The sequence below is a fragment of the Sturnira hondurensis genome, unplaced genomic scaffold (genome assembly GCF_014824575.4).
Source record: "Sturnira hondurensis isolate 20B ecotype Veracruz unplaced genomic scaffold, ASM1482457v3 Scaffold0004136, whole genome shotgun sequence".
Classification (NCBI taxonomy): Eukaryota; Metazoa; Chordata; class Mammalia; order Chiroptera; family Phyllostomidae; genus Sturnira; species Sturnira hondurensis.
Window position 1 is genome coordinate 22066261 of NW_028076767.1, and position 12789 is coordinate 22079049.

The 12789-nt window shown below is 38.6% G+C and overlaps 1 protein-coding gene across 1 annotated transcript in view; it reads right to left on the minus strand.

The window, feature by feature from the left end:
* The window catches only part of RBL1 (RB transcriptional corepressor like 1), a 64300-nt gene that overhangs the window by 29509 nt on the left and 22002 nt on the right, over positions 1-12789 (minus strand). Inside the window, exons 10-12 of the mRNA XM_037044021.1 lie at positions 7308-7420; positions 7023-7126; positions 2068-2205 (exon numbers count right to left, since the gene is read on the minus strand). Coding sequence (XP_036899916.1) covers positions 2068-2205; positions 7023-7126; positions 7308-7420 — 355 coding nt within the window. The remainder of the gene's footprint in view (positions 1-2067; positions 2206-7022; positions 7127-7307; positions 7421-12789) is intronic.

Below are 12789 nucleotides of genomic sequence, written 5' to 3' on the forward strand. Positions count from 1 at the left end.
GAAAGGGGAAGGGAGAGAGGAAGAGAGACTTTGATCTCAGCTTGCTATTACAAAGAATCGATACTACAAGCCTCTTAGTTTATACACTAATGCTCCAACCAAGACATTCCAATCAGGGGTAGGCACCCAATTTTTTAAAAAAGTCACCTTGGAGCAAAAAGTGTAGGTGGTTACTATCATCATAAGTTACACCTATTTTTTTTGTCAGATTGGCAAATATTATTTTTGGTGTGCCGTTGAATTTTAGTGATTATTTTGTATGCCATGAAATGAAAAAGGTTGAAAATTGTTGCTCTAGGTCCATTCGTGTTGTTGCAAATAGCAAGATTTTAAAAAAATGTTTTATTGATTATGCTATTATAGTTGTCCCATTTTTTCCCTCCCTTTTATTCCCCTCCACCCTGTACTCCCCCTCCCACCATCATTCCCCCACCTTAGAACATGTCCATGGGTCATAAAGTTCTTTGCATCTCCCATACAATTCTTAACCTCCCCCTATTTTGTACCTACCATTTATGCTTCTTATTCCCTGTACCTTTCCCCCAATTCTCTTCCCCTGCCTGCCTGCTGATAACCCTCCATGTGATCTCTATTTCTGTGAATCTGTTCCTGTTCTAGTTGTTTGCTTAGTTCATTTTTATTTTTTAGGTTTGGTTTGTTGATAACTGTGAGTTTGTTGTTGTTTTACTGTTCATATTTTTTAATCTTTTTTTTAGGTAAGTCCCTTTAACATTTCATACAATAAGAACTTGGTGATGATGAACTCCTTTAACTTGACCTTATCTGGGAAGCACTTTATCTGCCCTTCCATTCTAAATGATAGTGTTGCTGGACAGAGTTATCTTGGATGCAGGTCCGCCTTCCCCAACTCTGAATACTTCTTTCAGCCCCTTCTTGCCTGCAAGGTTTCTTTTTAGAAATCAACGGATAGTCTTATGGGAACTCCTTTGTAGGTAACTGTCTTTTTGTCTCTAGCTGCTGTGAGGATTCTCTTCTTATCTTTAATCTTGGGTGATGTGATTATATGTGCTTTGGTGTGTCCGTCCTTGGGTCCAACTTCTTGGGGACTCTCTGAGCTTCCTGGAAGTCTATTTCCTTTGCCAGATTAAGGAAGTTCTCTTTTATTGTTTTCAATTTCTTGCTTTTGTTCTGCACTTTAATTTGGAACATATTTCTCTGTCTCCTCATTTTGTTGCCTCCCTGTGTTTGTTTCTGTGTGTTACCTAGAGATGCTATGTCTCCAAGTCTTCGTAGAGTGGCCTTATGTAGTAGGTGTCCTGTAGGGTACAATAGCTGTGCCACTGTACAGTGGCACAGCTACTGTACCCTACATTCCTTTAAGAGGAATGCCTGGGACTTTAGAAGCCCTTCATCTCACTCGGAATCCCCACTGGTTTTCACAGCTCAAGTTTTGGGGACTTCTCTTCCCAGCACTGGAGTCCTGGGCTGGAGCTCAGACCCCTTGCTCCTCAGGGGATACCTCTGCAGCTGAGATATCCTTCCTGATTTTTAACTGCCACACTTGGGTGTGGGACCAGCTTGTTCTGCATCTCTGCACTTCCTTTCAGTCTTGATGCAGTTTTTTTCTTATATCCTTAGTTATAGGGCTTCTGTTCAGCTAGACTTTAGATGATTCTGAATGATTATTGTTCTGTAGTTTAGTTTTAATTTTTATGTCATTGTGGGAGAATGTGAGTACAGCATTTAACTATCTGACATGTTGATAGTAAGTCCAGAATTATGATTTTCATTCATAAATATGGAAAATCAAAGTTAACTAGTAAGTTCCTGGTTACCTTTGCCAGTCAGTCATGGAAAAAGAACCAAAGCTACGAGATTGGCTTAATCTATATATACCATTCATCCTCTCTCTTTTGTACTTGATTCCACCCAAAAGGAATATATGTTTTCAGAATATCTCTGGAAATATTTTCCAAACATCACTGTGGCTTGCTTCCTCAGCACTAAGATAAACAGAATTCTTGTGTGTGTGTGTGTTTTCTTATCTCTAGATAAATAGAATTCTTGTGTGAGGTATACCATAACAGAACTTTGTTTTAATCTCACCTTATAAAAATAAAATGGCTGCAAATTGAGAACTTCAATAATCCAAGGAAAAGTACGAGGTGAACTATAGGCAAAGAGCACAATTTCCAAACAACAAGTCATCAAGGAACGATGAAATATATCTTGCTCTAAAAGAACCTTGGGGAAGAGAAAGACCACAGTTTAACATTTCTAGCATTTCATCATTTGTCTCTTGTTTATAGAATGACTATAAAAATAATATAAAATAACTTGTGTATATTATCTAACAGCGGATTATTAGAGATATACATTCAAATCCTCAAACTTGTGATGAGTTTTCTTATAATATATAATCCTGCTCAGTGGTAGATATATTTAAATTAGGCCTGTATCACAATCTGCTTGGAAAATTGAGCAAATAATAAAATAGTCAAAATTCTCATTAAAAGAAAAGCACTAGGACTATTTACTAAAACTTTTTAAATTAAAAAAATTTAATTATTGATTTTGAGAGAGAGAGAGAGAAACAATGATTTGTTGTTCTAGTTATTTATGCATTCATTCATTGACTCTAATATGTCCCCTAACTGGGAATTAAACCTACATACAACCTTGGCACATCATGGTGACATTCTAACCAAGTGAGCTACTTTGCCAGGGCTGGTTTTTTAAAATGTTTTATTAACAATGTTTATTACCAACGTTTTGTCAACATAAGGGCTTACTAATCAATATACTGAAATCAAAAGTATAATGTTACAACTAAGACTTTAAAAAGTTCAGAGGAAGAAATAGTTTACTAAGAAGATAAAAGTCCTGTTTCATCCTTGAGTATGAGATTCAACCTCAGTTTTCAGCTTTAAACATCCTATCTGTGCCATCCTTCTTTTTTTTTAAAATAATAATAATTAGGACAGCTTTTAAAAATTTCTACTTATTTATTTATTTATCTTTAGAAGGGAAGAGAAAGAGAGAAAGAGAGAAATATCAATGTATGGTTGCTTCTCGTGAGTCCCCTGCTGGGAACTGACCTGCAACCCAGGCACGTGCCTTGACTGGGAATCGAACCGTGATCTTTTGGTTCGCAGGCCTGAGCTCAATCCACTGAGCTACGCCAGCCAGGGCGCCATCCTTCTTTCAAACACCATTCCCAATCAACAAAGAGAAAAAACCCAGAAACTATTTTGGCAAAAACTACAAGTTATCTATAACTGCGAACTATAATATGTAGAAACTGGAAATGGATGGAAGGATGACAAATTACTTAGCAGAAAGTAAAACGGTCAAACATAAGGGGGACATTTAAGACAAATGAATTTGTTCTATGCAATGTGAGAAGAAGCAAAGCAACTGAAGGCACATACAGAATAGAAAACCGGTTGGGCAAGGAGCCAACATGGATGATTTGAAAGTCTGTTGTAGTTAGAACTATACCCACTCAACCCCTACTCTAAGGAGTCAGATGATAGGCCTCTAGTCTATCTCAACAAATCTGAAAAATTATTCTCTATGGAACTGAACTAGAGACTTGAAATTTGAAAACACTAGGCATAGAAGAGACTGAGGTTATAAGTGAAATTGTGACATCAAGTTTCCTTTCTTCTTCCTGCACTCCCAAACCAACTGTGAGGCAAGAGATTAGCCAAGACTTCTCTGGAGAAACTAAAATGTTCCCAAAAAGCTTTTGCAGACGCCAACAGTTGAAGGTCCCTAATATTACATAATCATCTGAGGCTGGTGGCCTTCTATTCTCACTCTTGCATCCAGAGTTTTGAATCAAGATGTCTGTCAACATAAGAGTTTATTAATGTCTCATTTTTAGTGTCTCATTCAAATATAAGTGAACAGCCAAGAATAATCCAACATTTGAAGAAAACCTTCCATTGAAATACAAGGTGGGGAGCACGGGGGGTGGTGGGCTGGGATGGGAGTTGGGGGACGGAAAACTGTATTTGACAAATAATTAAATTAAAAAAACATTAAAAAAAAGAAATACAAAGATCAAAATAAACAAACAAGAAACTCAGAGGAAACAGACAATAAAAGCAACACAAAAAAACTTTGAAGAAATCTAAATAACCTCCAGAAGATGCCTCATCTGAAAACTAAAAATTCCAGTGAGGTAACTCAGTGGGACACATATTATCTAAGAAATAGTAATGCAATAAAATTACTCCAAACTGCAGGACACAAATTTTGGCACTAAAAGAGCAACTCTGTAGGAATGCCCAATATATTAATAAAGATGTACAGTAAGGCACTTTATTGTAAATTGCAGGTAAAAGAGAATACTAAGATTCCAGAAAGTAAACAGATTCCAGAAAGTATATCAATAATGAGAATTAGAATGTCATTGGACTTCTGCCCTGGCTGGTATAGCTCAGTGGACTGAGAGCTGGACTGAGAAGCAAAGGGTTGCTGGTTCTATTCCCAGTAAGAGAGCACATGTCCGAGTTGCAGGCCAGATTCCCCATAGGAGCATGTGAAGGGCAACCACACATTTATGTTTCTCTCCCTCTTTCTCTCTCCCTTCCTCTCTCTCTCTCAATATAAATAAATAAAATCTTTTAAAAAGAAAAAAGAATGCCATTGGACTTCTTTTTTTCTAATTAGCAACACTGAAATCTAGAAGATAATGAGGCAATGCCTGAAAATGGCAAAGGAAAATGACTGTCAATCTAGAATTCTAAATACAGACAACTACCAATCAAGTGTGACTATAAAAAACATCATACAAAGTTTTAGAAATAGGACTTAAGGTGAGGTAAGGTTTCCACATCTTACTCCAATTGGTAATCTATCTACACTAGTGGACTGTGAAGTTATGTATAAGTATAATGCAATACCTAGAGCAACCACTAAAAAAATCAACACACAGATATACAGTCTAAAAAATGTTCAAGTCATCCACAGGAAAGTAGGGAAAAAAAGAACCAGAGAGACCAAATAGAAAACAAAAAAATAAAATAAAATGGTAGATTTATGCCCTAACACAGTGATTTTTCAACCTTTTTCATCTCATGGTACACATAAACTAATTGCTAAAATTCTGTGGCATCCCCAAAATATATTTTCCCAATATTACAAAAATAGGTATAATTTTGATTCACTCACACCAGATGGCTATTATTGTGTTGGCTGTTGTCTTTTACATGACAATCTAAGGGAAAATAGGTTAGTGCCCCTGACCAAATAGTCAGGTGTTGTATGATTGAAAAATTCTTGTGGCACACTGGTTGAAAATTGCTGCACCAACATATCAACAATTAAATGTAAGTGGTATAAATTTACTGATTAAAAGAGATTGACAGAATAGATAAAAACATATGACTCAATCCTATGCTACCTACAAGAAACTTGCTTCATATATATATAATAATACAGGTAGCTACAAAACCAAAGGATGAAAAAAAGGTATACCACGCAGTCATTAATCAAAAGAGAACAAAAGTGGCTATAAACATCAGACAGAATTCAGAACAGAGAAAATCACCAAATTTAGAGGGACACTTTACTATGATAAATAAATAGATCAATTTACCAAAAAGACATAGAAATCTTCAATTTGTATGCATCAAACAGCAGAGCTTCAAAATATGTGAATTTAAAAAATCTGAGAAAACTGAAAGGAGAAATAGATAAATCCACAATTATATCTGGAGACCTCTGTACCACTCTCTCAACAATCGGTAGAACTACATAGCAAATCAGCAAGGATATGGAGAACTCAACAACACCGTCCATCAACAGGACACAATTGACATTTCAGAATCTTCCACGCAACAGCAGAATACACACTTCTTAAATTCCCAGAATTTGCCAAGATAAAAACATGTCCTATATCATAAAATAACCCTCAACAAACTTAAAAGAACTGAACTTATACAGAGTGTGCTATAAAAGTACAGAAGCGGAAAACACATTAGTGGCTGAAAAGAGTGAGCAATACTATAAAGAGGTGGCACAAGTGAGATCTTTGTAGTGGACAAAGTTCTGTATATTGATTTTGGTGTTGGTTATATATAATCTGCACATGTGATACAATGGTAGAAAAAGGGAGAGAAAGACATTCGTTGTTCCAATGTCAATTTCCTGGTTTGATCTTGTACTATGTAAAATGTAACCAGTGGAGGCAAAAGGATACATAGCACCTCCCTATAATACTTTTGCAACTTCTGTGAATTTAATTGTTTCAAAATAAAAAGTTGAAAATCTACTTCTTTCTTAGTAAGCAAGCTATAGGAGCACAAGCTCTATCAAGTACTAGTGTAAATCATGAAACACATGGAATCCAGGAAAAAGGGAACCAAGACAGGAGAGATGAAAATTTCCAGGCTGAAACAAAGAGACTTTACTACAATAGTTATGCTGCACCCTTACACATCAATCTGTTCCTATTGGAACTGAAGGTCAGAGGATTCCAAGAGGAATCTAGAAGGAGGAGGATGAAACTGATATATAATAGGTTTGACGTTATAAAAAACATTCCTTTACATAGCAATTAGATAGAGTGGTCAGATTTGATCAAAAGTTCAAAGAAAATGAAAAAGAAACAAAACACAATAGATAGAGTGGTCAGATTTGATCAAAAGTTCAAAGAAAATGAAAAAGAAACAAAACACAATACCCCACAAGAATTTATTCCTCTAAAATCCATGGGAGATATGAGCAAATACCTTAATTATCAATTGGCTTTATAGTCAGGGGAAGGGTGCTCATTATTACCTAGCTTTGAATGAAGGACAAATAAAGAGGACCTGAATGGAAAGGATACTGTACCAAAGACGAATTTTACTTACTTCACATTCCTACCTAGAGATGTCTAGCTCTAGTCATGCCGAAGACAATTAAGGTCAACTAATTTGTCATTTTGGCTAAGTCTGCCATTAACATTAACCATGGCCCCTAACAATGCATTATAAGAACCTCTCAATGCACTTCTAGGCTTAAGATTTTTGGACGTTGCTAGTGGCTGAGAAAGTGGATTTACTTACTGACATGTCCATTCCTTGAAGTCTTCGTGTTTCCTGAACCATTACAGTCTCTAATATTTTATAATACAAAATTTCTGCAAGCTTTAGTCTGTTTACAGCAAAGTCTGTTAGGGGAAAAAAGGAAAATGTGCTATTGAGAAGGAGCTGTTAAGGACTAAAGAACAAAACATATAAACTTAAATATGATAAATTAAGAATAGCAAGGAAGGAAAAACTTCAATTTCCACTTCTTTGGGGGGAAAATCTACCTTTAATGCTGTGTTAACTTTAGTTTAGTGCTTTTACCTATGTGAGATCCTGGTTGTTCATCTGTTGATTGAGTGTAGTGTTGACAGAAAGTCTCTCCTATTTCTTTCACTATTTTCATAATATTTTCCATAGGATTACGCATACAAGATCTATAAAATACAAAAGAAACCCAATTACCGGGGGGTGGAAAACCCAGCTTAGCAACATTTCTTCTTTTAAGAATTAGTTTGGTTTTTTAGTGACCAAAGTTCTATTCTCAGTTATACACCTAGATATGCAAACACAGCCTATTTCAAACTAGTATACAGCCTATATATAAAATAATTTTGCATATTTTCAGGAATCTCAACATTAGCAGAGTAAACATCCTCTATGTTTTGCTTATATTTACATGGCATTCTAGAAAAGGCAAAACTATAGGGAGAGAAAACATGTCAGTGGTTCTAGGGGCTGAGGATGGCACAGGGGTTGACTACAAAGAGGCATACATTTGGGAGGGACAATGGAACTGTTCTGTCTTTTTTTATAAGTATTTTTTAAAGATTTTATTTATTTATTATTAGAGAGGGGGTGGGAGGGGGAAAAAAAAGGAGAGAAACACTGATGTTAGAGAAAAACATTGATCAGTTGCCTGTCATAAACACTCTCCATCCGGGGACCAAACCTGCAACTCAGGCATGTGCCCTGACTGGGAACTGAACCAAAGACCTTTCACTTTGCAGAACGGCACTCAACCTAATGAGCCAAACCAGTTAGGGTTGTTCTGTGTCTTAATTGTACTGGCAGTGGTTACACAACTGTATGTATTTCTCAAATCTCATACAACAATACAGTGAAAAGAACTATTATATGTAAATTATACTTTAATAAACCTAATTTAAGAAAAAATAGAAAGATATAGCAGTGTTTACACACACACACATACTCCATACACACTCACACATTCCGCTAGAAAAATAAACTACATGTAGTTCTTACCTAAGCCAAAAGAATTAATAAATAGAAAAATAAATACTTCTGGCCAAGATGGAGGCGTAGGTAGACACACTGTGCCTCCTCGCACAACTAAAAGAAAAACAACAACAGTTACAAAACAAACAAACAAACAAACAAACAACCAGAACTGACAGAAAATTGAACTGTATCTAAGTCCTGCAACCAAGGAGTTAAAGAAGTCACTTTCATCCAGACTGAGAGGAGGGGTGGAGCGGGCAGCCTGGCAGAGAGGACTCTGGGCAAATGGCAGCTGGAGGACAGAGGACAGGGATGGGCAAGGCGGCAGACTGTGGAGCAGGGCCAGCAATGCAGCAGCAGGTGGACCCAGCCAGATGGTGGATTACAGACTGGGTGGTCCTACATTCACTCACAGATAAACTAGGAGAAAAAAGGGGGACCTGGGTTGCTGCACAACCCAGGGTCCCAGCACGGGGAAACAAAGCCTCAAATCACTGACTGAAAACACCTATGGGCATTGAGGCAGGGGGAGAAACTCCCAGCCTCACAGGAGAGTTCGTTGGAGAGACCCACAGGGTCCTAGAACATACATAGGCCAACCCACCCTGGAACCAGCACTAGAAGGGCCCAATTTGCTTGTGGGAAGCGGGGAAAGTGTCTGAAATCCAGCAGAGAGCAGAGCAAGCGTCATTGTTCCCACCCGGACCCCTCTCCCATAGACAGCGTCACAGCCCAATGCAGTGGAATGACCCACCCTGGTGAACACCTAAGGTCTGCCCCTCACTATGTAACAGGCATAGTGAGATTTTTTTTTTGTCTTTTTAAGACAAAAAAAGAGACCCAAACGAAAGAACAGATCAAAGTTCCAGAAAAAAATACTAAGCAATGAAGAGATAGCTAACCTATAAGATGCGCAGTTCAAAACACTGATAATCAGGATGCTCACAGAACTGGTCGAATTGGGTGGCAAATTAAATTTTAAAAAAATTGAACTGTATCTAAGTCCTGCAACCAAGGAGTTAAAGAAGTCACTTTCTTTAGGATATACTAAGTGCAATAAAAGAAAATGTACAGAGAACCAAAGGTGATGGGAAGGAAACTGGGATAAATGAATGGTGTGGACCAGAAGGAAGAAACATCCAACCAAAAAAAAATGAAGAAACAAGAATTCAAAAAAAAATGAGGAGAGGCTTAGGAACCTCCAGGACATCTTTAAACATGCCAAATCCGAATTACAGGGGTACCAGAAGGGGAAGAAGAAGAGCAACAAGTGGAAAACTTATTTGAACAAATAATAAAGGAGAACTTCCCCAGTCTGCCAAATGAAATAGACTTCGAGGAAGTCCAGGAAGTTCAGAGAGTCCCAAAGAAGGTGGACCCAAGGAGAAACACACTAAGGCACACCATAATTGCATTACCCAAGATTAAAATGAAGGAGAGAATCCTAGAAGCAGCAAGAGAAAAGGACACAGTTACCTACAAAGGAGTACCCATTAGACTGTCAGCGGATTTCTCAAAAGAGACCTTACAGGCAAGAAGGGGCTGGAAAGAAGTATTCCAAGTCATAAAATCCAACGACCTACATCTAAGATTGCTCTATCCAGCAAAGCTTTCATTCAGAATGTAAGGGCAAACAAAGTGCTTCTTGGATAAAGTCAAGTTAAAGGAGTTCATCATCACCAAGCCCTTATTATATGAAATGCTAAAGGGACTTATATGTAAGAAAAAGAAGATGAAAAATGTTAACAGTGAAAGGACAGCAAACTCACAATCATTAACCACACCTAAAACAGAAACAAAAGCAAACTAAGCAAACAACTAGAAGAGGAACAGAAACACAGAAATGGAGATCACATGGAGGGTTAGCAACAGGGGAGTGGGAGGGGGAGAGAGGGGGAAACGGTACAGAGAATAAGTAGCATAGATGGTAAGTAGAAAATAGAAAGAGGAAGGGTAAGAATATTATAGGAAATGTAGAAGCCAAAGAACTCATATGTACTACCCATAAACATTAACTAAATCGGGGGAATGTGTGTGGGAGGGGGTGTGCAAGGTGGAGGGGAGTAAAGGGGGGAAATGGGACAACTGTAATAGCATCATCAATTAAATGTATTAAAAATATATAGCACTAAAAAGGGGAATATTTAGTAAGAAGCAATTAACCCTGTTACCTTTAAATTTTTGTTACCTTTTTTAAAAAGATTGTATTTATTTGTCTTTAGAGGGGAAGGGAAGGAGAGAAGGAGAGAAATATCAATGTACAGTTGCCTCTTGTGAGTCCCCTGATGGGAACTGACCTGCAAGCCAGGCATGTGCCCTGACTGGGAATCGAACCTCGATCATGTGGTTCGCAGGCCCACGCTCAATCCACTGAGCTACACCAGCCAGGGGGGCTTTTGTTACCTTTTTATCACTCAAATACAATATATGTCTCAATTCAGAAATGAGAAACAAATCCAAGACTGTAGAGAGAAAGCGATTTGTCCAAAGCCACATATCCAGTGCAGGGTTCAGTACTCCAATCCCAGGTTTGAACAGACCAGGATCATGTTCAGAGAGGCAGGCAGCACAAATGGCAAAAATATTTCTTCTTGTCAAGTTCCAATGCAAAGCTCTGCATCTTGTGTTGTTTTTTCCCCACCTAGGTTGTCTTTTATTATGTTGTAAAAAGCATGTAAGAAATTTACCCTAATTTTTTAAAGTATATTTTATTGATTATGCCATTACAGTTGTCCCCCCTTCATTCCCCTCCATCCTGTACACTCCCTCTCCCCACGTTCCCCCGCTTTAGTTTATGACTACGTGTCTTAAGTTCTTTAGATTCTATATTTCCCCTACTATTCTTGCCTTCCCCCCTATCTTTTACCTACCGTCTATGCTACTTATTTTCTGTATTCCCCCTCCCTTCTCCCACTCCCCTGTTGCTAACCCTCCATGTGATCTCCATTTCTGTGGCTCCGCTCCTGATCTAGCTGTCCTCTTAGTTTGCTTTTGTTTTAGGTGTGTTGTTAATAATTATGAGTTTGCTGTCCTTTCACTGTTCATATTTTTTATGTTCTTTTTCTTAGATAAGTCTCTTTAACATTTCATATAATAAGGGCTTGGTGATGATGAACTCCTTGAACTTGACCTTATGTGAGAAGCACTTTATCTGTCCTTCCATTCTAAATGAAAGCTTCACTGGATAGAGCAATCTTAGATGTAGGTCGTTGGATATTATGACTTGGAATACTTCTTTCCAGCCCCTTCTTGCCTGTAAGGTCTCTTTTGAGAAATCCACTGACAGTCTAATGGGTACTCCTTTGTAGGTGACTGTCCCCTTATCTCTTGCTGCTTCTAGGGTTCTCTCCTTCATTTTAATCTTGGGTAATGCAATTATGATGTGTCTTGGTGTGTTCCTCCTTGGGTCCACCTTCTTTGGGACTCTCTGAGCTTCCTGGACTTCCTGGAAGTCTATTTCATTTGGCAGACTGGGGAAGTTCCCCTTTATTATTTGTTCAAATAAGTTTTCCACTTGTTGCTCTTCCTCTTCCCTTTCTGGTATCCCTATAACTCAGATGTTGGAACATTTAAAGATGTCTTGGAGGTTCCTAAGCCTCTTCTCATTTTTTTGAATTCTTGTTTCTTCATTCTTTTCTGTTTGGTTATTTTTCTTTTTTTCTGGTCCACACCATTCATTTATCCCAGTTTCCTTTCCATCACTATTGGTTCCCTCTGCATTTTCCTTCATTTCATTTAGTTTAGCCTTCATTTTTTCATCTAATTTGCAACTAAAACCAACCAGTTCTGTGAGCAACCTGATCACCAGTGCCTTGAACTGTGCATCTGATAGGCTGGTATGTCTTGGTCACTTAGAAGTATTGGCTCTGGGGCTTTGATCTGTTCTTCTGTTTGAGCCATAATGTTCTGGTCTGTTTGGGCCTGTTATGTATGAGGGGCGAAGCCTTAGGTGTTCACCAGGGCAGGGTAATCCAGTCTCTGGGTTGTGACTGCTGTATGTGGGGGTAGGGTCAGAGAGGGAGCAACGGCACTTGTTCTGCTCTCTGATTTCGATCCCCTCTGCCTCTTCCCACAAGCAAAATTGGGCCCTTCTGATGCTGGTTCCTGGGTGGGTAGGCTTCTGTACTTTCTAGGACCCTGTGGGTCTCTCCAATGAACTCTCCTGTGAGGCCAGGAACCTCTCCCGGCATCTGGACCCCTGAAAGTTTTTTCATTTGGTGCTTTTAGGCTTTAATTCCTGTTGCTGGGGCCCTGGCTTGCATGATTTGTCCCACTGCCCATTTTTTGTCCGGTTTATCTGCACCCGAATGTGTGTCCGCGGTCAGCCAACCACTTTGCATGTCTCACTGGGTTTGCTTGTTTCCTCCCTGCACGCGGGTGCGTCAACTACCACCTCTTCCTGCCGGGACCCCTTCTCCACTGGCCACCAACTCCGCTCCTCTTACCGGTCTGGATGAATGGTTCATTGTTGTCGGACTTCAATTTTCTGTCTGTTCTGGTTGTGTTTTTGTTTCTAATTCTTTGTTGTCCTTAAATTTGGTTGTGCGAGGAGGTACAGTGTTTC